General features: G+C 45.4%; 1 protein-coding gene across 9 annotated transcripts in view; it reads right to left on the reverse strand.

Annotated features, from left to right (window-relative positions):
• The window catches only part of DLG5 (discs large MAGUK scaffold protein 5), a 1,559,980-nt gene that overhangs the window by 437,580 nt on the left and 1,096,898 nt on the right, over positions 1–25,502 (reverse strand). For all 9 annotated transcript variants that reach the window (XM_069610999.1, XM_069611004.1, XM_069611003.1 and 6 more), the window contains 2 exons: positions 11,370–11,532; positions 10,317–10,450 (listed from right to left, as the gene is read on the reverse strand). In XM_069610999.1, coding sequence (XP_069467100.1) covers positions 10,317–10,450; positions 11,370–11,532 — 297 coding nt within the window. The remainder of the gene's footprint in view (positions 1–10,316; positions 10,451–11,369; positions 11,533–25,502) is intronic.

Raw genomic sequence — 25,502 nt, forward strand, 5'->3', positions numbered from 1 at the left:
CACTTTCAAATATCCAAAATTCTTGCTGGGTGCTACAATTCACTTAGTTTAAGAAATCATTGTGAATTTACAAGGTCCTGAAAAGCTGAGAGCATGAAGAGAGTTCCACAGATAAGGGCCTGTCTGTGGATCTGTCAAAAATCTCTGGGTGCAGTACCCTGGGCCGCCTGAATGACAGCTGTCAGGAGCCTGCCTGATTAAACTTCAACATGTATAAACTGAAATCAAATGTTTGCAATCTAAGAGGCCTGTTACTGATAGTAACCCGTCTTGTAATTGTTTTGATCCCATGGTTTAAAATCTTGAATAAGTATTCTAGCTGTGATTTGATACAAGTTTGTTTTAAGCTAAGGAAAAATTCAACAGAGTTAACAATTAAAAATAAGCCTGGCTGAGGCTACCAAAGTGGAATAACAAGTTGTCTCACAGAAGGAAGGTCTTTCCCCACAGCAGGAAATCACACAAAAGCGTTAAGTATGGGGTAGGAAAGAACCTGGTCTACAGAGGCATGAGCAACAATGACCAGTTGCAACTAAGGAAATGCGACGTGTGAAGTTAGTCGTAAATGGCCTCTGCCAGGAGCAAACAGGAGGAGACTGCTCCTGGACTGCATGGAGACAAAAAGAGGCAGACCCAGACAACCATCTGTGGCTGAACATTGACAAAGAAGACATTTTTAAAAGACAGATAACTTGCTGTTTAAAATTGTGAAAAATAAAAAAGTAACAGATTTGTGAATCTAAATTTTGGCTGCACGTTTCAAGAGGTGGCAAAATCGTGTGACATGTTCTGGAAAGAAATGGCAAGAAATATGATTTCACGCAAAATGAACTTCTGCTACAATTGTGAAGCTTTATACACTTATGCCCATGTTAAACACGCACACTTGTAGAAATGTGCTTAAAAATTGGACATTGCCCTTTTTTTCGCCCCCTCATTGCACCTACACCAGAATCGACCTTTTGTTAATCTCGGAAGAGGGGAACGGGGTGGCACAACAGCCGAAGGTGGAAGCCATAACTTGGTCGGACCACGAACTCCTCATAGCGAATTGGTCACTGCCCATCTCCCCTAGATCTTCCCGATGGCGTTGCAATGATACACTCCTCAGAGACCCAGTATTTCGTGATTTCATGAGGCAGGAAATGCTGGCCTATTTTGAGACAAACGACACCGGCGAGACGGAGATGTTCATGGTATGGGATGCCGCAAAAGCCACTTTCAGGGGCCTTCTCATAGCGGAGGGTTCGAGACGTAAACGGGAGAGAGGCCTAATCGAGGGTAAACTCTGCGCAGAGTTGGGCGCTCTGCGAGCCAGATTGGGCCTCCCGGGGGTGGATCGAGGGGCTCTCCTGGAGGAGATGCAGGGCAAAAGACAGGAACTCCATACGGTCCTCATAGGGGAAGTCATCAAGAAAATGAGATACACTAAGCAGAGGTACTACGAACAGGGAGATAAGGTGGGGACCCTACTGGCGCGGAGGGCTCGGGGCTCCAGGGTTGAGAGGGGAGTCGCTCGTCTCAGGGATGGAGTGGCCGGGATTCACGGGGGCTGCGAGGAAATAGTGGAGTGTTTCGCTGACTATTATAGCAAACGCTATTCCAAAAAGGCAGGCGAATCACTGGAGGACATCCACGCCTAACTGGCAGAACACCCTCTGCCTAGGCTGTCCGATGTGGAGCTAGAGGTCCTGGAGAGAGAGAGAGAGAGATATCGGAGCAGGAGGTGGAGGGCACCATCAAATGACTGAAGGTGGGAAAGGCACCAGGGGAAGACGGCTACACAGCCGACTTTTACAAACCGACCCAACCTGTCCTCTTGAAGCCCCTGGCAAAAATTGTTTGACCAGATCAGGAACCGGGAGTCCATCCCACCGACATTTTTGCAGGCCCTCATCACTGTTATACCGAAACCCGGCAAGGACCAGACGGAATGTGGGTCTTATAGACCCATCTCACTCCTCAATCTGGACGCTAAGATCTTTGCCAGAATCCTGGCCACCAGACTTGAGGGCTGCCTCCCGCGCCTGGTACACCCCGACCAAGCGGGATTTGTCTTGAACAGTCAGGGTTCTGATAATATGCGGAAGACGCTCCATGTGCTTGCCTCGAGAGGGGTCCGCGACGAAGGCGTGCTTCTGCTGGCCCTTGACGCGGAGAAGGCCTTTGACAGGGTCAGCTGGGCCTTTATGAGGGAGGTATTCACGACCCTGGGTATGGGCCCGAGGTGGCTAGGTTGGATCTCTGCGCTCTACTCCTCCCCCTCCACTAGATTGGTGGCCAATGGGACCGAGTCGAGGACATTCCCCCTCGAGCGTGGTACACGGCAGGGATGTCCTTTGTCCCCCTTAATTTATGCGTCGTGACGGAACCATGGGCAATCTCGATCCGCAACGATACGGCCATCAGAGGAGTACAAGTCGGAGAGATGCAGTGCAAAGTCTGCCTTTTGCTGACGATGCACTGCTCTATATCACAAACCCATCCCAAACAGTCCCCCGAATGCTGCAGGGCCTCTTGCGCTATGGGGACCTATCAGGGTACAAAGTTAATCTGGAGAAATCGGTGGCGTTCGTGGGGGGTAATTTACCAGACTCAGAGATGACCTTCGTTAACGGGCTCCCCTTCAGGCTAAGAGACGATGGATTCCGGTACCTTGGAATCCAGGTCACCCGTGACCTCGAAGGCCTATACCCGGCCAATTTCCCTCCCCTCTGGTCAGCAATTCAGAAAGACAGAGCGATGGTCAGGGTCGGGGCTCTCCTGGATGGGACGTCTCAATCTCAAAAATGGTAATCCTTCCCAAGTTTTTATTTCTTTTCCAAATGCTCCCGGTGCCGATCCCCAAAACGTTTTTCAAAGAAACGAAGCAAGTCCTCCTCAACTTTCTCTGGTCAGGGAAGAAACAGAATCTCCTAGGAGGTGCTGAACAGACCGAAGGAGGATGGAGGGGTGGGATACCCTGACCTTGAAACATACCATAGGGCCTCCCAACTGAGGGTCCTGGTCGACCACTTTGCCCCGGGGACGAACAAACAATGGGTAGCCATGAACAACGGGCCTCTCGCGCCCGTCACCATAGAGGAACGGCTCTGGGTCCCGAGGAAAAAGATCGCCAGAAGTGTCTTGTATCACCCAGTCCTAAAAGTGTTGTGGTCCCTATGGAAAGAGGAAGGGGGTTACTACCGCTGGCTCACAACCTGGCCGTCCCCCCTGAGCTGCATTTGGCCCCCCCCTTCCTGGCAAAGATAGCGGAGCCAGCGGCATACCAGACGTGGTTCGAGGCAGGCCTTAGCAGGACTGGTCACCGCTCTGTGTGGGGGGGCTCTTTCTTACCCCTGAAAGATCTGGAGGAGGCCCTGGGGATAGGCACCCTGTCCCCCTTTCGCTATCTCCAGTTTAAGGGAGTCCTGACCGAACCATCCTGGGGGGACACCCTCAGGAGAGACCTTACAGACTTCGAAAAACTCCTCCTTTCGGCGAGGGGCTCCAAGGGAATAATATCCCGCCTCTACAAAGCTCTTCCTCTTTTCTGTCCCGCGAGACTCCCCACCTGCACGCACACAATGGGGAAAGGACATGGGTGAGGAGATCGACGACGAGAGGTGGAGGGAGATGTGTAGGCGGGCCAAACGCTCCACGGCCTCACTCCAGTATCGCCACCAGGCCCTCAAGGTATTGCATCGCTGGCACTACCCCCCCGCAGAGGATTGCTAAAATGAGGCCAGGGTACGATCCACATTGCTGGAAGCGTAGGACCGAAAGGGGGGCGGATTATATTCACATGTGGTGGAGGTGCCCAGTGGTCCAAAAGTACTGGGAGGAGGTATTGACATGGATTAAGGGGATAGATGGGGTGGAGCGGCCTTCCTGCCCCTGGCTTCTCCTTTTTGGAATTGACATTGGAGACGATCACGAAAATACACATGACCACATGCTGCAGGTTATGTTGGTGGCGGCCAGGTGCTGCCTGGCACAAAAATGGAAGAACCCCGGAATGCCCGGGGAAAAAGCATGGGTAACCAAGGTACGGGCCATTTTCGACATGGAATTCCTCACGCATTTACTTAACGAATCTAGATCCAACATCGAGGAAATATGGCTCCCCTTCTTCGTAAAATACGGCCGCACAGTGTAATCTTGGGCTCCGGACCCGGAGAACCCCCCTCTAGGGGCCTCAGGCCAGCGTTCACTGGTCCAACTCCGAACCCATCAAAGCTCGGCCCATGACTTCGGCGTGCCAAGTGCACAACATGTAGACTTTGCTATGCTCTTTTCTGAACCCGTCAAACACGCAATTATTAGGAACTTGAACTTGTGGGGAGTGGGGGGTTGGAAGGGGGGAGGGGTTATAACTGGTTTCCTGTTTATTCATGTTTAAATATGCTCTCCATTGTTGTAACAGGTGCGAAACCTAATAAAATTTGATTTTCAAAAAAAAAAATGGACATTGCGTTCCTGATGAAAAGGGCAAAATTCTGTGAAAAGCAGAGACAAGATCCCGCAGCTACGGGGTTTTGAGGAGTAGCTGCTAAGGAAAATATGTAATCTGTATGAGATTGTTATAGAGGTTGCACATGTGTAAATATGTATTGTGCTAAAAGTAGATTTTGTGTTCCAGGGGCTAGGGGTGGATTCTCAGCCTCATAAAATCACACCATAAAGGTGACACTATTTCTCTCCTCCTATCAAGGCATAGAGTAGACTCTGACCCAATCACCTGTCAAAAGGGGCAAGCTTAGGATAAACCGGCCCACACACACACCCTTTATGATCTGTTCATAGCATAACTAGAGACAGCTCACCACACAAAAAGACAGACAGATTCACTCAGTATCCCGATGCTGGCGGAGCACCCTGTTGCTGAACTCTACATCTTCCTTGCTCCAGACTCCAGAAACTTGGCAAAGCAGAAACCCATTGCATAGCTGAACCATTTTCAGCTAGGCCTCAAAATTCCAGAACCCCACAAACCTAAGGGGAAGCATCATAATACAGCCATGCTGCGCTGTACTGCTTGCCTGCTGAAAATAATTATCATCAGAACCAAGAAGGGCAGATCCAATCCAGTCTTGTGCCGTACTGTGACCAGAGGGCCTTGCAGATCCAGTCCAGTCCTGTGCCGTGCTGTGACCAGAGCGCCTTGCAATCCTGCCCAGTCCAATATGCTCAGCCCTCTTTCCTAAACCAGATCCTATTCCCTGACCAGAATTGACAGTCCAGAATCCTGACGGTTGAATTAAAAAACATATTCAGTGAGTATCTATAGAAAGAATTGTGTCACTAGCATATGTGCCTTGCTTAGTCAATCCCTATCTTATACCCATCCTATCTTGTATTCAGAGCCTGTATTGTTAGGAGTATTTTTGAATTGTCTGAACTCTCTATCCAAACCATCCTATCTTCCTCCACAACTAGTACTGTTAAAACTATCTTTGCGCTGATCTTTTCTCATCTGAAGAATGCGAGTTTCCCTCGCAGGCAGTCATTCTGATCAAGTGACAGTGTTCCTGTGTGGTATTCATTTTGTTCATAGTCATCCTCTAGTGTAAGAAACCCGGTTGTCATTTTAAAAGTGCATTCCCGTTTTCCATTCTTGCGCCCATCTCGAAAAAACAACCTCTACCTCCCTCCGTTTTTGTGCTAGAAACAAAATTTTTATTGTAGCTAACATCCACAGCTTTAAATCGCATCTAATACTGCATTCCAAATCAATATGGTTCGCCCGTTATCGCGAATATCGCACAGAGAAAAGTTTGCTGCAAATTTTCAGTTTGGGAAATTCTTACACGTGTGAAACAGCTTTTGATTGCTTCCGACTTCAATAGTTTCTGGGTATTGAATCATTGCTTGTGTCTGTGTGCAACTATCCAAAGCGGCTCCCATAAGAATTTCTAACAATTTCAGCAATTTGGTATTTTTGCCCAGTCCATTCTAAGGATAACTTTAAAAGCCATTTTGACAGCTTGACAGTCAATTCCGTTTTCTCTTGTGTTTGAAAGGGGGAAAGTGGGACTGATATTTTGTTTGAATTCTGCCTTTCCTGAATGCCTGCTCTCTCCTCCTATCTCTTTACATTGCCTATTGGGGGGTTGAGGGGAGTGCAGGGGGAACATTTAACTATATGCTACCCGATCTGAAACTACACACAAGTATTATTTTCTGTGCTGAATTGTTTTGCTCACTGCTACTCCTTGTGTATTAAAGAGATTATTCAGTGTTACCATTGGTGATTGTTGTGTACCTATTAAGACATATTGTGATAACATTTTAAATACATAAATAAATCTTTACCTTTGCAAACCAGCCCGATTCCTGGTTCAGTGTGACCAGGGAGTGTGGGGGTTCCAGGAGAAGGGCGTGATATGAGTGGTATATTGTTCAGAATAAATAACTTTTAGACAAAATAAATAAGGATTTCAGTTGTGCACTACATGCTAGGCGTTGACTTGGGTCTACGCCGGATTGAAATCACTTACATGGCCTGCCCAGGTCCGGATGTTCCACTGCCCGACCCTGCTGCGTCAGGAAGCCCCTTATTGGGGATTGGTAGATAAATGGGCCCCTGGGAGCACAACTGCAGTAGATTTGAGAACCAGGCTCTTGAAGACCAGTGGGGTGCAATCAGGATGAGGCTGCAGCCCACCAAAGCCCGAAACTTGCAGCGCGTCCGATGGAGCAGAGTGGGGCAGGAACGCATAACACCAGTGGCTGTGGCAGATCTAGATGGCATCTCCCAGAGACCCGTGACCTAGTACTGCCCATGAAGCAAACCGGGGGTACTTGGAATTCTGAGGAGATGCTAACAAGTCCAAATCCGGGAACCCCCAACGCTGGAAAAGGGCAACAAGGAGTCAGTGTGCAACTCCCACTTGTAGGCGTTGAACCCCAAGCGGCTCAGCTGGTCTGCTTCTGCATTGCTGTCACCCGGAAGGTGGACAGCTGAAATCCAAATACTTGCTGTCAGGGCCCATTGCCAGATCGATACCGCCTCCATGCAAAAGAGGGAGGGTGAGGGTGTACCACACTGCTTGTTCAGGTAAAACATTGTAGTGGAGTTGTCCATCCTGACCGAAGAGACCCGTCCCTGATGAAGGGCAGAAAAACTGACGGCCAGGCCCAGTGCCCTGAGGTCGCGCAGACTGATATGCAGAAAGGCTTCCGCCTTGGACCATGTGCCATGAATCGCATAGCCCTCCAGAGTAGTACTGAAAGTGGTAAGACAATCGTGAACCGCAGAAAACTTCTGATGTGGCTGGTAGATGGGGACATGAAAGTATGCATCCTTGAGGTCTACGGAACACATCCAGTCCCCTTCATACAGAGATTCTGCAGTGTTTTCGCAGGAGTAATCATTTTAAGAGTATTCGAGCAGTAAAGACAGATTGAGAAATTACAGGTCCAGGACTACCTTCAGGCCACCCTGGCTTTCTTGGGTAGAGCAAAAATCCTGCAGTAGAAACCGGAGCCCCTGTCTGACTGAGGAACCAGTTCCACCGCCTGCATCTCCAAAAGAGAAAGGATCTCCAGAAAATGGGCTGTGGAGCCAATCTGACAAAGAGGAGGAGAGGATGGTAGAGGAAGAGGAAAGACTGAAGCCCATGGAGTCTACAGACAGGATCCAGGCACTCTCGAAATAATGGTTCCAGCTGTCCTGGCAGACAGCCAGTCGGCCCCCTACTGGGGAGCGGTGTTCCCCAACCGCAACGTCATTGCTTTTTGGGATCTGAGGCTGGAGCAGAGGTGGGGCAGAAAAACCGGCACAATGTCCTCTGCTGCTTCCTCCAGCTGTCACTGGGCGACCTGTCAGGCCTCTGGGTACTGCGGTCCTGAAACCCCTTGAAGCTGGTGAAAATGCAGGGTTTGAAGTCGGCCCTGCCCTGAGCAAAGGACTTCTGTCCTGGCTACGTCAGGATGGCCAAGGACTTGGCAGTTTGTATAGAGGTTTTCTTCTATGTCAACTAGTCATGGGTGGACGAATGAAAGAGGTTCACGCCCCTCGAAGTGAAGATCCAAGATCCACTCTGTACATCAGAAGAACATTTTGTGGCATGCATCTACGCAGTCGTCCTCATCTCGAACCCCAGGCACAGCCCTCTGCTGGCTGTGTCGATGTGGGAGACAGAGGACTCCATGAGGTCCTGTGAAACGTTGCGGGCTTCCGCCAGACAGACCTTTAAAGGAGGCCTGCCTTTCAAGTGGGAGGTCAGGCAGAAACTCCACAAGCTGATGCCACAGATTCTGGTTAGATGCGGCCAAAGGGGGTTGGAGTTGGCCTTTCCACAAATGCAGCCCCGATATGGCAGAGCAAAATTTGCCTAAAGAATTGATGACCTGGTCAGTGTTTAGAAAGGCCACTGGAGGCGGCTTCTGTGGCGGAAGACTACCATTTAGAACAGAGCGAGGCTGCAGCCATCACTGAGGAGTGAGGGTGGGAAGCCAGGGGGATTGGCTCCCCATCCATCAGCCTGAACCTGCTGTCCAATTTCTTTTTCATCTAGGCGTTGGCCCTAGGCTTCGGCCAGACCTTTCTCGCCACCTGCAGGACATTCTTCTGGAGCGGGATGCCAGAACTGATCGTAGTGTGTTTGCCTAAAACATCTGCTAGCACTCCCGACTCCTGGGGGGCTTCCTCGTTGCAGAACTCCACAGCTAAGCGTGATGGGGCCTGAGGTGAATGGGCCAATATTCACTCTCTGAAAGGTGAGATTGTTCATCCCTGGTACTGTTTTTAGACAGGACAATACAATAGAGTGATTAACAGTATCGAAGATCGCTCATAAATCAAGCATTCTCAGCAATGTCAGCTGGCCCCTGTCAGAATGGGCAAGGATATCATCTCAAACTGCGATCAAAGTGGATTCTGTTCCATGCTTAGGTCGAAAGACTAATTTATGTACATTCATGATATTTTATTATTCCACACAAAATCTTGGAGTTGTGAAGCAACGAACACACAGAGCTGCCGATTAGATCCTGTTTTCTGCATCTTTGTTGCAAAGTTGGGTTTAGGCACTCTGAGGCAACTTCAGAGTTTACCACAGTAGAAATGCAGTCACATAGCGCAAAACAGGGAGTCCATCAAAACTGAGAAAGTGTGGACTTGCCTTTCTCTGCAACATAAATTCTTTAAGCGCTAAAGGGGCAAGCACTTGATAATAACCTCTAAACTTGACAGAAGCCAAAAAAATATCTGAGAAAGAAATCACTGCAGGAAATCATTAACTTTTGTAAGCTGTCAAAAAGTGTACATAATCTGTATAAAGGCCAGTAATATAGTCGGAATGCGCCATAGATCAAGTATTTGGAGGGACCCAGACCTGAAAAAAGTTCCTGCTGCTTGAGTGCTTTTATAATATAAGAGGAGGAGAAAATGATTTTTGGTTGCAGCCAGGGCTGTGCGCATAGAGATCAACCTAATTGGGTTTTGTCCTACATGCGTACCAGACGGCTGTATTATTAATAGAGTGCTTTGCAGAGGGCACAGTTCCTGCATTTTACGGCGACCACAACACATTGTATGGAGAAAAGGTGAAGGGCCATCAGAGCACTATATTAAATATGGCAAAATATCTGTATATCAGTAAAGGAAATTGTTAAATATCAGCATATATTTTTCTATGGTGTAATGATGTGCACAACAGATGTTGTAAGACCCACTCCACGGGGCATCTCATTCAGTTCCTTTTTACTAACTCTTTACTAACTCTTTCCCCATGGAGAAAGGTGTTCCCTATAAGAGGAAGTGATGCTATTTGTAATTTATAATGGTTAAGGCCTGCATTACTGGACTGTGCCTACCGAATAGATTGTTATGCTTGCTGCTAAGAGGGAGTAGTGGAATAAGGTCCACTTGAGAGCATTTCCAAAACCTTTCTTGGGAATCTATTCTCAAAATGGGTCTCTATGTTAAAGACAATAGTCATGTGTTGAGGAATCTGAATGGCTACAGAGAATATTTTTGGATGATGATTCATGAAGGCTTGATGGGATACTTTTGAGCCTTAGTGACTTAAATTAATAATACATTGCTGTGTTTACCTAGACACCACACCCTCTATAAGAGACAAAATCAAAATGTAATTCTGTTAAGATTGCTGAATAAAACTCAGGTCACCAGCGTGAGGAGTAAATAGCAATTTTCAATATACTGGCAAGATAGTGCAAATACACAAATCTCAGAAAAGGAAAGAGGACAACCAGAAAATGGTCTTCTGTGAGGCGTCAGTAAATCCATCTTGCAGCACCATTGCAAATGACTAGAGCTGCAGCTTTCTACGTTACGAGTTTCTGATACACAAAGTCACAGACTTTACCTGGATCTTGAATGACTGATTGACTGGCACATTAGAGGATTGTACTGGGCTAAGATAGTTATTGTGTCACACTGTTGTCCAATTATCAGCCGTGCCTGCTGCTCTGTAGCGTTCCTCAAGTTTATTCCGTTGAACTGTAAACAGAAATAGACAAAAACAATGTAATAAGTACTGTGAATAAAAGCAAACAACTGATACCTTTCTACATAATAGTAAATAAAATCTGCACTAGACCATGTTCGGAAACAACATGGCTCAAACTGTGGATTATATGGCAATCCAATGTCTCAAGTAATACCAACTAAAAAGTATTATCGAGGCAACTTTCCGATGACGAGTTACTGGACTTTTGCACAAAAGACCCTTAACATCTATGTTACTCGGGTGCCAGAATACTATATATTTCTGCCAGTATACTTCAAACCCGCCAGCAGCCATTTCAAGACTAATGCTAAAAGCACTACGTAGCTCCTAAAAGCAAATGATGTTGCAGGACTGTGTTTCACATATTCACTCACCTCACTCCAGTGCTGTGAACCAGTAAAACTACTAAAGACACTCACAGCCGTGCACAGCTGGAATAGCAACAATGTTCCACAAGGCTAATCACACACAACGTTACTTGATTAATGCACCTCCATCTAGCCTGGAACATCATTCCCACAAATGTCTGCCACTGCACCTTCTTCCCAGCTGTAACAAAACCTCAGAGCACCACACAGTGATCATTTTGTGCCAGTCGTTCATAGTGACCAAATCCTTACATGAAATAACTTCACACTGTTTCAAGGCCCAATAATAGTACACTCAGACAACTGCTGTAAAAGTATTTGACACGTTTTGTTGAATAAAGGAACGGGGTTGTGAACAGAGTTGTGTACATGACACCTGTTTGTGTCATGTGGCTTATCAGTCTGACAGGGCATGTACAAGAGCTTGTGTTTCAAAAAACAAACGCAAAAACTCCTCTTTTTCACAGACTACTGAAATGAACTGTTCTATAGAAAAACTGCATATTTCAGTAAGGGTATTTTACACGCCAGAAATGTTTACCTCTAGCAATTGGTCCCCATACACTAGGCCGGCCTGGTGAGCAATGCTTGAAGGTGTGACTTTAGACACAAAAATGCCACCTGTTTCCCCACTCACGATGGAAATTCCGAGAGGCTCTGCACCTTTCTGCACTTTGACATGTCGTGGTTCCTCCATATATGGCCTGTAAAAGATATTAGAAAAGGAGGGTAAACCCCCCCCCCCCGAAAAAAAAGAAAGAAAATAAATCAAAAGGAGGAATCATTTTGTGCCACGCGTAAACGAGAAGGTGATTAGTGAACTGTGACGTGATTAGTGAACTGTGACAACATGAAGGTAATCCCAAATTTTGGATCTTTCAAATTGTGGAAAATTGAAAGGGAACCAGTTACTTCAACACCGCAATCCGAACTTGCACATTTTACATTAATCAAATGCAATCTCAGCCAGGGGTTAATGTTGCAAAACAAAAAGACATTCTGTCATGATGGCAATAACGAGCATAGAGCAAAACAGAAAGGTGTTTGAAAGTTTAGAATGTATATTATTAACCTTTGGCAGTGCTCTAGGCTACCCTCTAGAGCATCATTTTCCATCATGTCATGCATTTAGAGAAGGGGAAACATTTGCATATCAGGCTTGGTCCCACCCCAAAAGATACATTCCAGCCCAAACTGCTAGTTCATAACCCTTCAAGCACGAGAATACAACCCAAACAGGTCATAGGTTCATTGGCCACTGTCTAATGTGTAGCTTGCGTGTCTACGTACTGCAAGCTCGAGTCAGACATATGGGTGCACCCGTCCCACTAGCAAAACAAAACTGTGATGACTGAAAGGTTTTTGTTAGTAAAATGTTATCTTTGCTGCATTCCTCCGTAGCCTTATATGGGACCCCATCCACCCCCCCCCATCTTTTTGCTATTGTCCGACCCAACTTTTGGGAGGCAAGTACAGCCTTCAGACTTACTTACCTTGCTTTTGCTCACCTTTTCTAGAGAGACTGATCAGTCCCGACGACTAACTACTGAGAGACCCTGACTCCCTTAACGGAATTCTTTTTTTTTTTTTTTTTTTTTTTTTTTTAACTGTCCTCATAACCTTCAAGTGAAGTGCAGTAGAGATACTTTGTGCCTCTTTTACTTTGGCTTTTCCAACTTTACTGTTGTAGCCACTGTGTCCAGGGGATGGGCGGGCAGCAGCAGACATTCGTGTTTTTTTCAAAAATATTTTTATTAATATTTGTATAAAGCGCACATCTCTACAGTATTACAAATGTTCTAAAATAACAACAAACACTTGCAACTGTCGAAAGGCTAATTCGGAAGATTTGGGGAATAATAACCCCTTCCTTTAATCGCCTCCATCCACCCATAGCCTTATCACGTTTGCTGCAAAAACGGATTAAAACTGAAATTACAATCAAAGCCTAGGCATCGCCCCAGGCCTTGAAGTTTAATATCAAACGAACCCACATCATACAGTTGTAGGGTTCTTATACTTACTGGGCAAGTTAGGTCTCTGTTGCCTTTGGAACAATATTGCAGCAAAGGATGCCAAGCCGTATTTCAAACATGCTTTTGATTTTTCACACATGCACTTCTACCTCATAATGCCATTTAGTGTACCAAATACTCAAAAATGGCCATGCCACAAAATATTGTCTATCCTTTGGCCATTTTGTGCTTTGGCCTTCCTGCCCCGTTCGGTCCAGAATTGGCATGTATGGACGCCCTTTCCCAGGGAAAGCTCCCATTTGACGGGAAAAGTGGCAATCTTTGTTTGCGGCAGAATGTGGGGATTACATTTGTCTGGATCCCTTCCAAATCCAAACAAAATTGTGTCCATTGCTGGGCAGATGTATTAACCAGAGGCTGTCCATGACTGAACAGATCCTGCCAATTTGAATGGTGCAGATCCTTACAACTGGTGGGCTTGGGGGCGACTGCAGCTCAAATCCTGGATTAAAAGAGGACTTCTGCAGCCATTCAAAAGATCATTACTGGAGTCAAGACCTTGGCAAAGAAGAGCAGCCAGCTGACAACCAGAGGACGACTATTTCGGCCAGCCAGCACTCCAGCCAAGTCCCGATGAAGCCCTGCTCCTTTGTATGCTCTGCTCCTTTGTATGCACAGATCACAAGAAGGCCTTCTGCAGTGCTTCGGCCCCTGAACGGTGGGAACCTGTCCAGACCACTGCTCGAGGATCTTGGCATGACCACCCTTCGGATTTGACTCTGGACCACTCAGTTGACTGACTAGCTTTCTCCTGGGCCAACTCGCTACACCTGTAATCGTTCCGAGTTCAGCCTTGCAAATCTTAAGAGCTTCAACTTGTGAGACAAGATGCCTTTCCCTGCAGTTATTGCCTTCCTAACCAAAGAGCAGCCATGCAGGGCCTGTTTCAGGTTGCCTGCTCTGTGGAGGTCTTCACTTCACCCTGTCAAGCCAAGGATGTCCAGAGGTCTACTCTTCAGTATCATCTAACTAGAGCCTGGAAATGGCTACTAGCTGGGCCCAACCCAGATGCCAAAAGTGACCTCTGCACCCACGGCCTCTGGACCTCACTTGATCAAACAAAGCCTAGAAGTAGGCAAGCCCATTAGATTCAGGAACCTGTATATAGTTGCTGAAGGAATGGGAGTAATAGCGGTTAGTTTGCATACCCATTCCTGGTCCCCCCTCCCGCCATAAAGTTCTACGGGCGTAACGCCCTGACCGTATATCTACCTTGGCTGGCCATGATCGGCAGTAGTGTGGTCAAGGACAAACCCCCCCCTCCCATTGCACCCCTGCTGGCTTCCCCTAGAGTGGTGGCTGTTGGCAACTTTTCCTCCATAGTTCTATGGACCCCCTAAACCTTTTGTTTTTAATTATGAACCAGTCGTTACCTTTTACAGGGAAGTGAAGCCCCAGCTTCACTCCCCTGGCATTTTGCTCAGTTTGTTATGGGGAAACTGATCAGTCCTTCAGACCATCAATACTGGGAAACTAAGTTTCGCTTTACATCTTTTACTTTTTGTAACTTTTTAACATTGCACACAGCATCTTACAATGCAGTGCAACAGGGATAATTTTGTATCAACCGAGCTTTTAACACATGGGTGCTTAGGTTACTTTTATATGTGCCTAAAGACAAGCTGGTGGCAGAAAATGTATGTTTACAATGTGTGTGTTATTTCTAGTGTGCCCATTTGCTTAGGCCTACTAAACATGGCTAGTGCCCTAAAATGCAACGCCACAAGATTGTTGCTTGTCCTTCTTCCTACCTGGTCAAGTCAGGAAATCCCATATATACGGTCAGGCACTTGTCCGGAAAAGCTGCTGGGAAAAACCACGGAAATTGGAACTTTTTGCAAAGCTGCAAAAAGAAAACTTTTTCTAAATGGACGTTTAAAGCACTGATAAAGTCTCTAAATAAGTCTACTAATCCTGAAGAAGACGTTGACCAATGGTTCTGTAAAATCTGGCCAACTGATGTCAAGTCGAAACTATACAAAAGGAAATCCAATGATGAGAGGAATACTACTAGAATAATCTTGGATACTTATAGTTGATATATAATGGTGAACTGTCAAAGTAGGAATATTACTACTGTAAAAGTCAATTAGAATGTCTCTATACAAACTAGATTTTATTGTGAAGATGAACGTAGAATGGTGTGTTAGTGATATACACATAGGAGAAATGTTTACATAAAAATGCGCTATTTGCACAAAAAAAACTTTTATTCACAAAAATATATGTTGATTGGAAATTAAATGTTGTCTTATAATTGTTCAAAAATGATGTATTTTATTAAATTGTAACAGAATAAAATTAAATATTTTTAATAAGAACACACTCTCTGGTCCTCAGCATGCGCTTTCTGAAACATTTATTGAATTTTTCAGCACATAGGGAATCCTCGCCGTTTAGTACATATTGAACTCGCCCCAGATGCCCATGTAGGGGTCCCCACCTTTGTTTTTGGACCCACTTTTTTAATGCTATGTTCGCAACATTATTTCGCTTTTGGGATCAAGCACTGGTTGTGCTCTGTGTACTAACCCCAGGCAAACGGAAACGTGTAAGGTTAAACAGGTTTCCTAAGTCCCGGCTGGCCAAGATGTGCAAAGATTTAAGAAAATCATGGCTGCACTGCATGCCTTTGGTGCCGTTTTATTGAAGAAATCAGTGAGGGAAAGACCACCACCTCAGCCCTCACGAGAACGTGACGGGGCGTAGACTACACACACCGCTCTCACCTCCACACACTGTATCAGACGCACATAAGACCACAGAGGTGCTAGGTGAGGAGCTTAGCGAGCACCTTAGGGCTTCAACCATATGTGTCAAGATTATATCGTCACAGATTGTGACTTCACACCAACCGTCTACAGGAGTAAGCGGCAAGGAAACTGACGATTAACACAAGCAACAACTGCTTCCATCCAACTGGATCGACAAACGGACGTTCCCTCACTGCTGGAATGAGTGATGTTTCCATGGGCAGCACCAAGTGATTTATGTGACTCAGACTGCGTGAAGGTGGTGGGCAACAAGAGCTGCAAGCACCTTAGCGATACACAAAGATACCGGTATGCCTACACTGGCACAGGAGCAGGCTCAAAGATGAGTATGCCCTAAGGATTCATGGTTCATAACAATAGAGAAAGGGGGAGCGAATAGAGATCCTGGAGCCAAAATTCTGCGTTTCAAATGAAAAAATAAGAAAACTGAATTTGCATTGGATGTGTATATATCCTTTACGTTTCTTTTGTCATGTTCGAAGATGGCAACGAGTATGGATATAGATGTCTTGAATTTATTTACTTTCACAGATTAAGAATATATTGCCAAGTCAAGAAGAAATGTTTATTTCTTGAAAAATGAGGATGATGAAACAGACCCAACAGTAGATGCACATGGTTCCGTAACAGCTAATGTGTGGTACAACCATATGAGGAAAGTTGGGGAGAGATCTGTAAAATGTTGCTATATTTGCTCTCTCATCCCCCACACTTCTGGTGACCCTAGGGCGTTTATACCAAATGAAGTAGAGGTAACGGATGCACTGTGTCTAGTGCATCTAGAATTGTGCAGGGTCTGAGAGCATTCAAAGGACAATCAGTGACCGCATCCATTTAACCTCTTGCTGACGAATTTTCAGCTACAGATCGTAAAGAGCAGAGGAATGTTCGGTGTACACAAAGTCTGATTTAGTGTAAAAGGGGCTATTATCAACAATAACCGTTGGGAGCAAGTGGTGAAGAGTTGCAGAGCTGGAGGAATGAGGGGATTCTAAGAAGGGGTGATGCGGGTGAATAAAGAATGTGGGAATGTGAGGCAAAGTTACCTGCAGAATCGGATATGGCGCAAGGAGCCAGAAAAACCTGATAAGAGATACGTACCCATTTTTCTCTGTTTTAAGGGCTATGGCATGGTGCCTGTTGGCAGAAATGGGAACTGCAGCAGCACGCTTTGCGTCGCCAACCTGGCTGGAGAAACAGATACTCTTTTGGCCATGTGGATCGTACGCCTAGAGGCAGCTGCCTCAAGCTTGGCAAGGTGTGTGCAGCTTCACCAATTTGCATGTGTCCCTCCTTGTTATTCCAAAGGGGCATTTAGTTCTGGCCCGTCCGATGCCAAACATCGCATCTATGCCCCTTTTGTCCCCTGTGCCCCTAGCGTCCCCTGTGTCATCAGTAGAATATATTTACCAAAATAAAGTTAAACACAGGGACACTGATGGCAGTGTGCATATACCAATATTTCAAGGGACTGATCCTGACAGAAAGCAAGATGGGCTAGTTCGATTCAGAAAGACATGACATTGCCACAAATCTGAAACCTGAAGAATAAAATGTATCTTTCTAAATTGGTTAACTACACTTATTTGAAAACAATCTTAGGTGAGACACCAATCCTGAATTCCACCCAAGTTTTTCCCTGCAGCCTGCGTCCTGCAATCCAGAAGCCACAAGCCCACAATGTTATTGAAGAAATGTTATTGAAGAAGAGCACTCCCAAAAGTCAATATTCATCAACCGTTGGGGACGCCTTGTCATGGAATGGCCATTGTTTGTAGACTACAATCGGATTAGTTACCCAAATCCCTGTACAAAACAGTGGGATTAATAGACGCCTCATAGCCAAGTTCTAAAATTCAAAGGTTATTCTTGCACAAAACAGAAAAAAGGGATTGTGTTTAAAATAGGTCACTTGGTGGGAAATTAATGGAAAAAACAGGCTAAACTTCTCCCTAGGGATAGGGTCCTCATTCCTTCCATCTCTCCTTTAGTCTGCGCCTTCCTGGAAGATAAACAGTCACACAGTCTTTGGACTTTAAAGTGCTCTCTACTTCTTTCTTGGCAATTGAAGTTGCTTGCTTGGCTTTTGTAGATGTGAGGATGTCTACCTTTTCAGGATAAAACGCCACTCCATTGCACTGGATCAACTGTGGGCTAAGCACCAGACACAAAGATACTTTTCATAATCACATTGGGCGCTTTCATGGTCAGGCTAAAACCTCTGAAAGGCTGTCCAAGACCAGCCCAGGTACTACTCCTCCAGCAGTCCCTCAAAATTTGGGTCTTGACCTTCCCCTCTCACTTGTCTATTTTTGGTCACCACCTCATCACTTCCACCTTTCCTATTCTCTTGCCTTGACCTTTCTCTCCTCCACGATGTTCAACCAACCATACTATAATGTGCTCCGCCACCACGCCTAATCCGTGCCTTCTCTTCCACCCATTTAATTTTATATTTCTCTCCCTTCCTATCTCCATATTCTCTTCCCCTCCTTCTCCATTCTGTTCCTGTACACCTTACCCGATTGCTGCTCAGAGACACACAGCCCTTCAGCTCATGCTTCTAACATCTGATCCCCACACATCTCTCCATTTCATCCTCCTCTTTATAAAGCAAGTGAGATTACCCATAGGAGTCGTGATTGTTTGAGTGACTTCAGCTGTGCAAACATGGGGAACAAGCGCTGCAATTGACTCACCATTAGGGAACTACAAACTCCCCAGCACCTGCTGTTAAGCAAGTGGGTCCATGCCTGGCTGCACCATCTTAGAACTTCATTCAACTACATGGCGACTCTTGAAAAAATGCACGCTCCGAGTTTCCTCCCAGCAAGCTCTTTGAACAGAATTGGTAGCTCTATGTTTAAAGTGGACATGAAACATTTCATGAAATACAAAAGGGGCTTACATGACAATATGCAATGTGTATCACGGGACCCTTTTGGGGGCAAAGGGGAAGACAAAGCGGCTGGAGAGACAGAGTATCTTCTATAAACCTCAACAAAGGCCTAATTAACAGAGGGTGGTAGTTCCCGGCCCTCATTGTCTTCCCAGTCCCATCATCTAGCATAAAACATGACACTTCGTCACAGCCCCTGGATCGGGTCTAACCAGTGGCAGAATGGCATGATGGGCGGAGGGTGGTGGATTTGAGCCAGCAGGCTGCCTCCTCATCTGGGTGATGGGCAGCACAGTACCCCATGTGCTTTATTTGCACGGGGGCTGCGCTGCCTGCATCTGAGCACATAAGCGTTAATACCTGGCTAGACTGGCCTCTAGTCAGGCAATAACATTTATATTTGTTCTACCCTTGATGCACAGTTAAGGTGCATCAAGGGTAAAGCAAACTTGATAGGTTTTATCACCTGGCTAGACCTGCTTAAAATCTATGTAGGCCAAGATAGTCGCATAATAAAACTAATGTTTGCATTAACCTTGATGTCAAGTGAAAAAAGTCATGCCACAATAAGACCGTATATGCGGACTGGCACTTTTCAAGAACCAACCCCCTTGCCAACTCCATCATCCACCTCCCATAGTGAGGCAGTGGACTTCATCTAAGAACAGAATACTTAATTGTTGACTTCTTAAAGGTTGCAATCTGGGTCACAGTGACAGTCTTGAATGTTGGGAGCACGAGTTTGCTCTAAACAACTTTAAGGTATGTGTTAAAGAAATCGTCTCTTTGTACAATAAAGAACCAAAAATGTGCACAGTGTCTGGACCAGCTTCATGCCATGCAGCACAAAGTGTCTGAAGCTCCAATGCAGCAGCCTGATGCCTGGGAACAGAGGACGTATTGCCAAAAAGCTAACCACCAACATTCACAGTGACTGTGTCCCAAAAGACATCACTGGTACTACTCACCCAGTTTCCAGTTAGAGGTGGTGCTTGGGAGACTAAATTTAAATACGACTAGCACAGCAGCAAAAGTACCCTACCGCCAATGATTGAAGAACAAAGAACAGAGGAGTGAAGCATGATGGGACAGGGGCATGAAGGAATGGGGTACAAAAAGGTGGATATGCCTTCCTGCATCAATAAATGTAGGGGTGGTGCATCTCTTGGTATACAAAGACATGAGGCATAGTGTAGTATGCTTATTGCCTATATAATCATTACTAGAATGTTGTGCAAGCCATGGAATGTGAAGAATCTACATGTTCTAGGTTTGTCAGTTGAACTGGACTTTCAGGATGGGAGCTAGACCTGGGTGGATGCCATTCTACTGCTCTCCCGTTTCCCACCTATAGTATACCCTGTAACAAATAAATCAAGTTTCCTTTTTATGTAAACCAGACTCGCGCCTCATTCATGGTTCCAATGGACATACCCGAAGTAGTAGGACACTTCATTTTGGCAGCGAGATGCCAAGAAGCCATAAAATGTTGTAAGGCCCAGTCAGTGTTAGAAGCAAAAAAGGCGAAAAGCCACTGAAGTGAAGTCCTGAAGAACTGATACACATTTATTAAAGAAAACTGCAGGAAAGCAGCATCGTTGATGCCGTCATGGAGAAGCTGCAGCTGAGAGCCAGTCTTTAGGAGAAAGATCCACAGGTGCAAGGTCTCTGCCATGGACTCTGGAGCTGCTGTTGTCCCTGTGAAGAGGATGACGAGATCCAAGTATTCATGATGTTGGGAGGCATTAAAGTACTGTGAATGAGAGCCGTTGTGCTCATAATGGTGTATTCTGGGAGATGTAGTTCCAGATGGTCGCAGATGTGCAGGGTGCCGGTCTCTGCTCGAGCCGCCCAATTACCTGGCTCTAGAGCAGTTGGATGACAGCCATGAGAAAAAGGGAAAAAAGATGAAGGTGCTCCAACTGGCCGTTCATAAGCGGGGTGCTCTGCACAATCTCCTCACAGCCTTTGGAGAACTAAGCCGGCTTTCAGGGGGCCCGGCTGCAGCCTGCAGCCATGCGTTCCAAGGAGACGGTTGGAGTTGAGGGCCATCGGGAGATCCGTGAGTTGCTGCAGTATTGTGATGACATGGTCAACCACTGGGGAGTCTGGTGAACACTTCAACATGTGCCTCGTGGTGACATGGTTATCAATGCTGAGTGTGTACGGCATAAGGTTGTACATCCAACTTTGTTATTTCATTGTTTGCTGCCGTAGAAGGAAAGGTGTGTGTGCAGGTGATAAGGCGGAACAAACATAACGCTTTCAAAGTAGAACGTTCACAGAAGGGCAGCTGCGTGCGCTTGTATTATTAAAAAACGCAGAACGCTTGTGACTTGACCAAATGATTGTGCTCGGGATGTCTAGGGAAACGCACAGCTGGAGCTGGCAGAAAGGATTAAAAGCACGTGAGAGGCTTTTTCTTAAAAGCAATGGTACTGTAACGGGAATTGTTCAGTGTTTGAAGTAATTTCACTTATCCTACATGTGTTTCTTGCAGCGCGCATTTAAACAAAAAAAAGGGGGCTAGGAGGCAATTTGTTCTATTGCTATAGTTGTAGCTTCCGATATGCTGCTAGGCAGTTAGGGAAACGTTAAGATGCAGGTTATGATGAGTGCATGTGTTCGTGATATTAAGTCATTTGAAATGCATTTTCAGTAGCTATGCACATTAAATGTGTCTTCAGTAGCTATGCTCATAAAAATAAATGCACGTATGGTTAAGAATCTAGAATTTCTAAATATCATTTTGATGCCATTGTTTAGTGTGCAGGATCAGAAACGTGAATCAGATAACTTTGCAGGGTTTTTCAAAAGATGCCATTTTATTAAACTCAAAAGGGTTTTTATAATCGCCCAAAGAGGATTTGCCTACATATAAAATAAGGTAAAGGAAATACTAACAAAAGGATTCTGTTCCTCACTCTTGTACATACATCAACGAGATAATGCATAGCAAATTCAGGTATAACAATAGCAGCATCTATCTTTAAGACATGGTAACCGTTCCTCCTTGTAACCTGGGTGAATTCCCCTTCACCAGATTCAATCAGGATTTCAATCAACAGTTCAAAGGAATAAGGAAATTCTGTCTTGATACAAAGTTCTAATAAAGTTCCTCTTCTGTCAGTAAGTCTCTTACTTGGGCTTAACCAACAGTTCAAAACGTTCAGCAAGTATTTTGTCTCACCACCGGTGGCAGAGAGTTCCGCACAATTAATACTTAGCAACAAAAAGGTGTACCTCCACAGTGCATCAATGTCAGCAAAACTACTTCTGTCAGGATGACTCTACAACAGTTCTCAATGAGCTTTTGTGGTCTTGCCACTTCAACACTTTGAACCACACCACAGTACTTCCATGACTTCTGTCTGATCCACTCACCTGCCAGGCCTCTACTACAAGGTCCCCTCCCCTGGTGTACTCGCCTGCCAGGACTAATGACACTATAAACGCTACTACAAGTACTTCCGTGGCACAATTCTGCTTCACATAACGTACAAAGTCTCGACTTTCCACAAGATCAATTTTGACTACTACTTCAGGGAAAACATGAGACACATTGGTGCTGTTTGTTTCACACTTGATTGCCACATGCAAGGCAGGTTATGCTCCTCTCCTCCTGAACACCTTCTGTCAGAAGGGCAGACTTCCTGCCCCTCTTGCTCTCCCATTCTTTTTAATCAAGAGCTGATAATGGTTTCCTGTCGCTCCTGCTCTCTTTTGGCTTAGGAAATGCTTATATTGCCAGCAAGGCCACTTTAAACTGAGAGTTCTGCGTTAAGTGTTACAGTTTATTTCTACTCCTCTACAGGCACCTGTGGTGGCCTCGCTGATTCTGAGTACGCTATTGTAATGCGCTGTGTCTGCATCAGCCAGCCTTTTTACTGGATCGACTGCAGGTGCTGCAAAACACTGCAGCACGTGTTGTACTTGGGCTTTCCTCTCGCAATCATATTTCACTTGGGCTACAGGGCCTTCACTGGCCCCAGGTACCTCGTTGAAACGAGTTCAAGGCATTATGTCTGGTCCATTGTGCCTTTAATAATCAATGTGCTGATTACTTACAGTCTAAGTTCTGTCGCTTCAACCGCTTTACTCTGCTTTAGACTTTCGGATCTCAGTACCTAGAATTTATCGAGCTAGGATAGGTGGCCGAGCCTTTTCAATTGCGGCAGCTCAAACATGGAACAGGCTTCCCTTTAATCTTTGTGAAATCATGGATCATTTGACTTTTCAGCTCCATCTCAAAACTTTCTTATTTCATTAATTTTGAATTATTTGCTCTCGTCCTCACCGGTCTGTCTTAGCTCCATGATGCCTTCGGGTGAAAGTTGCGCTCTATAAATGGTTTTAACATACCATATTGCGTCTTTCTTCCTCTGACAATAGGGTTTATAAACAACTTACTGCTTAATTGTCCCCTCTTGGCTTTGGCAATGTTGATTCTCTTTCACTGGATTAGTTATTGCCTCTTTTGGCTTTGGCAATATTTGTTTGTATTGGTTTCTAGTAATATTGCCCTTGCGTGTTGCAATTATTCTGACCTTCACATATACAATGGACACTGCCACTTTCTCCACTTCGTATCAGCTTGGTATTCAGAGTAATTCTCTTTCTGCTTCACCTCAGTTCGATATACCAAATATTTACGTTTCTGCCAATTTGCTCTGTACGGTATTCAAAATACCTGGGCTTGGCCAGCGGGTGGTTATGGAGCGCTCCAGGGTCACAGTACACTAGTGTACGCACCTGGTTTAGCTTGAGCGTCTGCTTACTCTGCTGCCGTCGGGTTGTCTGCTTCTTCTGCTTCGGGTGGCACAGAAAACTGCTTTCCTCGGTTTTCTCTGGGCCGCGCTCATCAGAAAAGGAGCATTTCTTGTTCCAAAGCCTCTTTGATGCTCACCTGCCACCAGAGCCTGCCTTGTGGAGGGGAAAGCATCCAAATTTCACGGCTCCCGCCACACAACCTCTGCAATCACGTTCAGGGGGAAATCTTTTACACAAAGTTTCCAGCTGCGCAACCCCTGCAAACAAGGTCTTTGAAGGACGAGACCCTCTCAGAACTGGTATCCATATGATAAACATTGGCACCTACAGCATCTCTGCTCTCCCTTCAACTGCAACTACAGGGTGGAGTCACGGAAATCACTCCACCTTCCACTTCTGCTGTTACTACACACTATGGCCTGCACCCAAGGTTTTTTGTTATGCTTCTCAGTCTCCCTCTGGTGTGGGTCATTAACCTTAATAGCCTGCAACTTGCAGCTCAAGGTTGCCGCAGCCCTCTTCTTCGTCCCAGTACCTTTGGCAATGTAGGACTTGAACGCCTAAATGTTCAATTCACTCCTTTTAAGGAGACAAGTGTTACATTTGTTTTAATCCTTAATTTAATCCTTCAATTTAATCCTTCCTTCCAGAATCTAATATGTTAATATGGAATAAGTTACATACCTGTAACTCCGCTTCTCCAGCATTGGTATCCTTCATAGATTCACCTGCTGTGAATATTCCCCGTCAGGCTGATAATTCTTGGCTACAGAGCAGTTTAAACTTAAATTGAAAAATCCATGCCGATGCATACGATACGCTAGTACGAAAAAAGAAAAGATCTGAGGAAAAACATCACCCGTTTGACTAAGACTCGATGTCTGAACAGTAGCAAGGAAATCCAAAAGCTGAAACAGCACTATCGGAATTGGCTATATCTACATAAGTAAACCATGCTTAAACAAGATGCAGAGAGAATGTTAAATAAAATAAGATAAAAAAACACAGCAGAGATATGGGTCATTATCATTATGTTTTTTACTCAACAGCAAGAGGATAACTGGTGCCCTTTACAACGAAGAGCATTGGCAAACACAAAGAAAGACGGACTAGATATTGGCATAGAGTCAATTGAAATTATATTGAAGAACCTAAAAAACTCCAAAGCCCCGGGACCAGACGGGTTGACAAACGCCATCCTTAAAAGTAATATACCAGAGTGGGCTCGATTTCTACATCAAGTGTTCAAATGCGTGATATGCACTGAAAAAATACCGGAGTCCTGGAAGGCGGCAGTGGTCGTCCCAATTTATAGAAAAGGGTTGAGAACATGTCCTGATCACTATAGACCAATCGCTCTCCTGGACGTGGCAGGGAAAGTATTTGCATCCACATTACTGAAGGCTCTAACAGAATAGAGTAACAGGAAAGGTCAAAGAGATCAATGGCAATCTGGCTTCGTGAAAGGAATGGGCACCGCACTAAACATATTTTTGCTTAACCGTCTAAAAGCCAGAACTGCCAGAACTGCCAGAACTAAAGAACAGAAAATTTACATCGCCTTTATTGACCTATCTAAGGCCCTCGACACAATCACAAGAAAGAAACTTTGGGCCAAACTGGAGAAGTGGGAATGTCCCCAAATTATAGTGGAAAACATCAAAGACCTTTATTTGGACACAAACATTAGAATAAGGCTAGACAAGACAGGGTCTCCGTCGGATCAAATAACTATCAAAATGGGGCTAAAACAAGGTTGCCCCCTAGTGCCGGAGCTCTACAATTTGTTATCATCAGACATGGGAGAAGAATTCGATCTTACACGCAGCTATCCACCTAAAGTTGCGGGGACATCAAGAGGGAGACTACTCTACGCAGACAACATCGTTTTAGTAGACCAGACCCCGATAGGCCTGCAAAGACAGACACCTTACAGTCATATGTGGACACAAATGATTTGACTATTAACCCGGAGAAATCAAGAATAATGAGGTTTCCAAAGGGAGGTAACAACGGTAAAACCAGTAAATTGATCAGGACACTTAAAGGGGAAAAAATCTTGGAAGTAAACTCATTTACTTACCTGGGAGTTTGCATCAATAACATCAACGGTGAAGCACCGAGAACTGAAGGACTAAGAAGGAAAGCTATTAACATAGCTTCACAGGGGAGAATCATTCTGAAAAGGTTTTGTA

Source organism: Ambystoma mexicanum, chromosome 8 (genome assembly GCF_040938575.1).
Source record: "Ambystoma mexicanum isolate Mex_15411 chromosome 8, UKY_AmexF1_1, whole genome shotgun sequence".
NCBI classification, from domain to species: Eukaryota; Metazoa; Chordata; class Amphibia; order Caudata; family Ambystomatidae; genus Ambystoma; species Ambystoma mexicanum.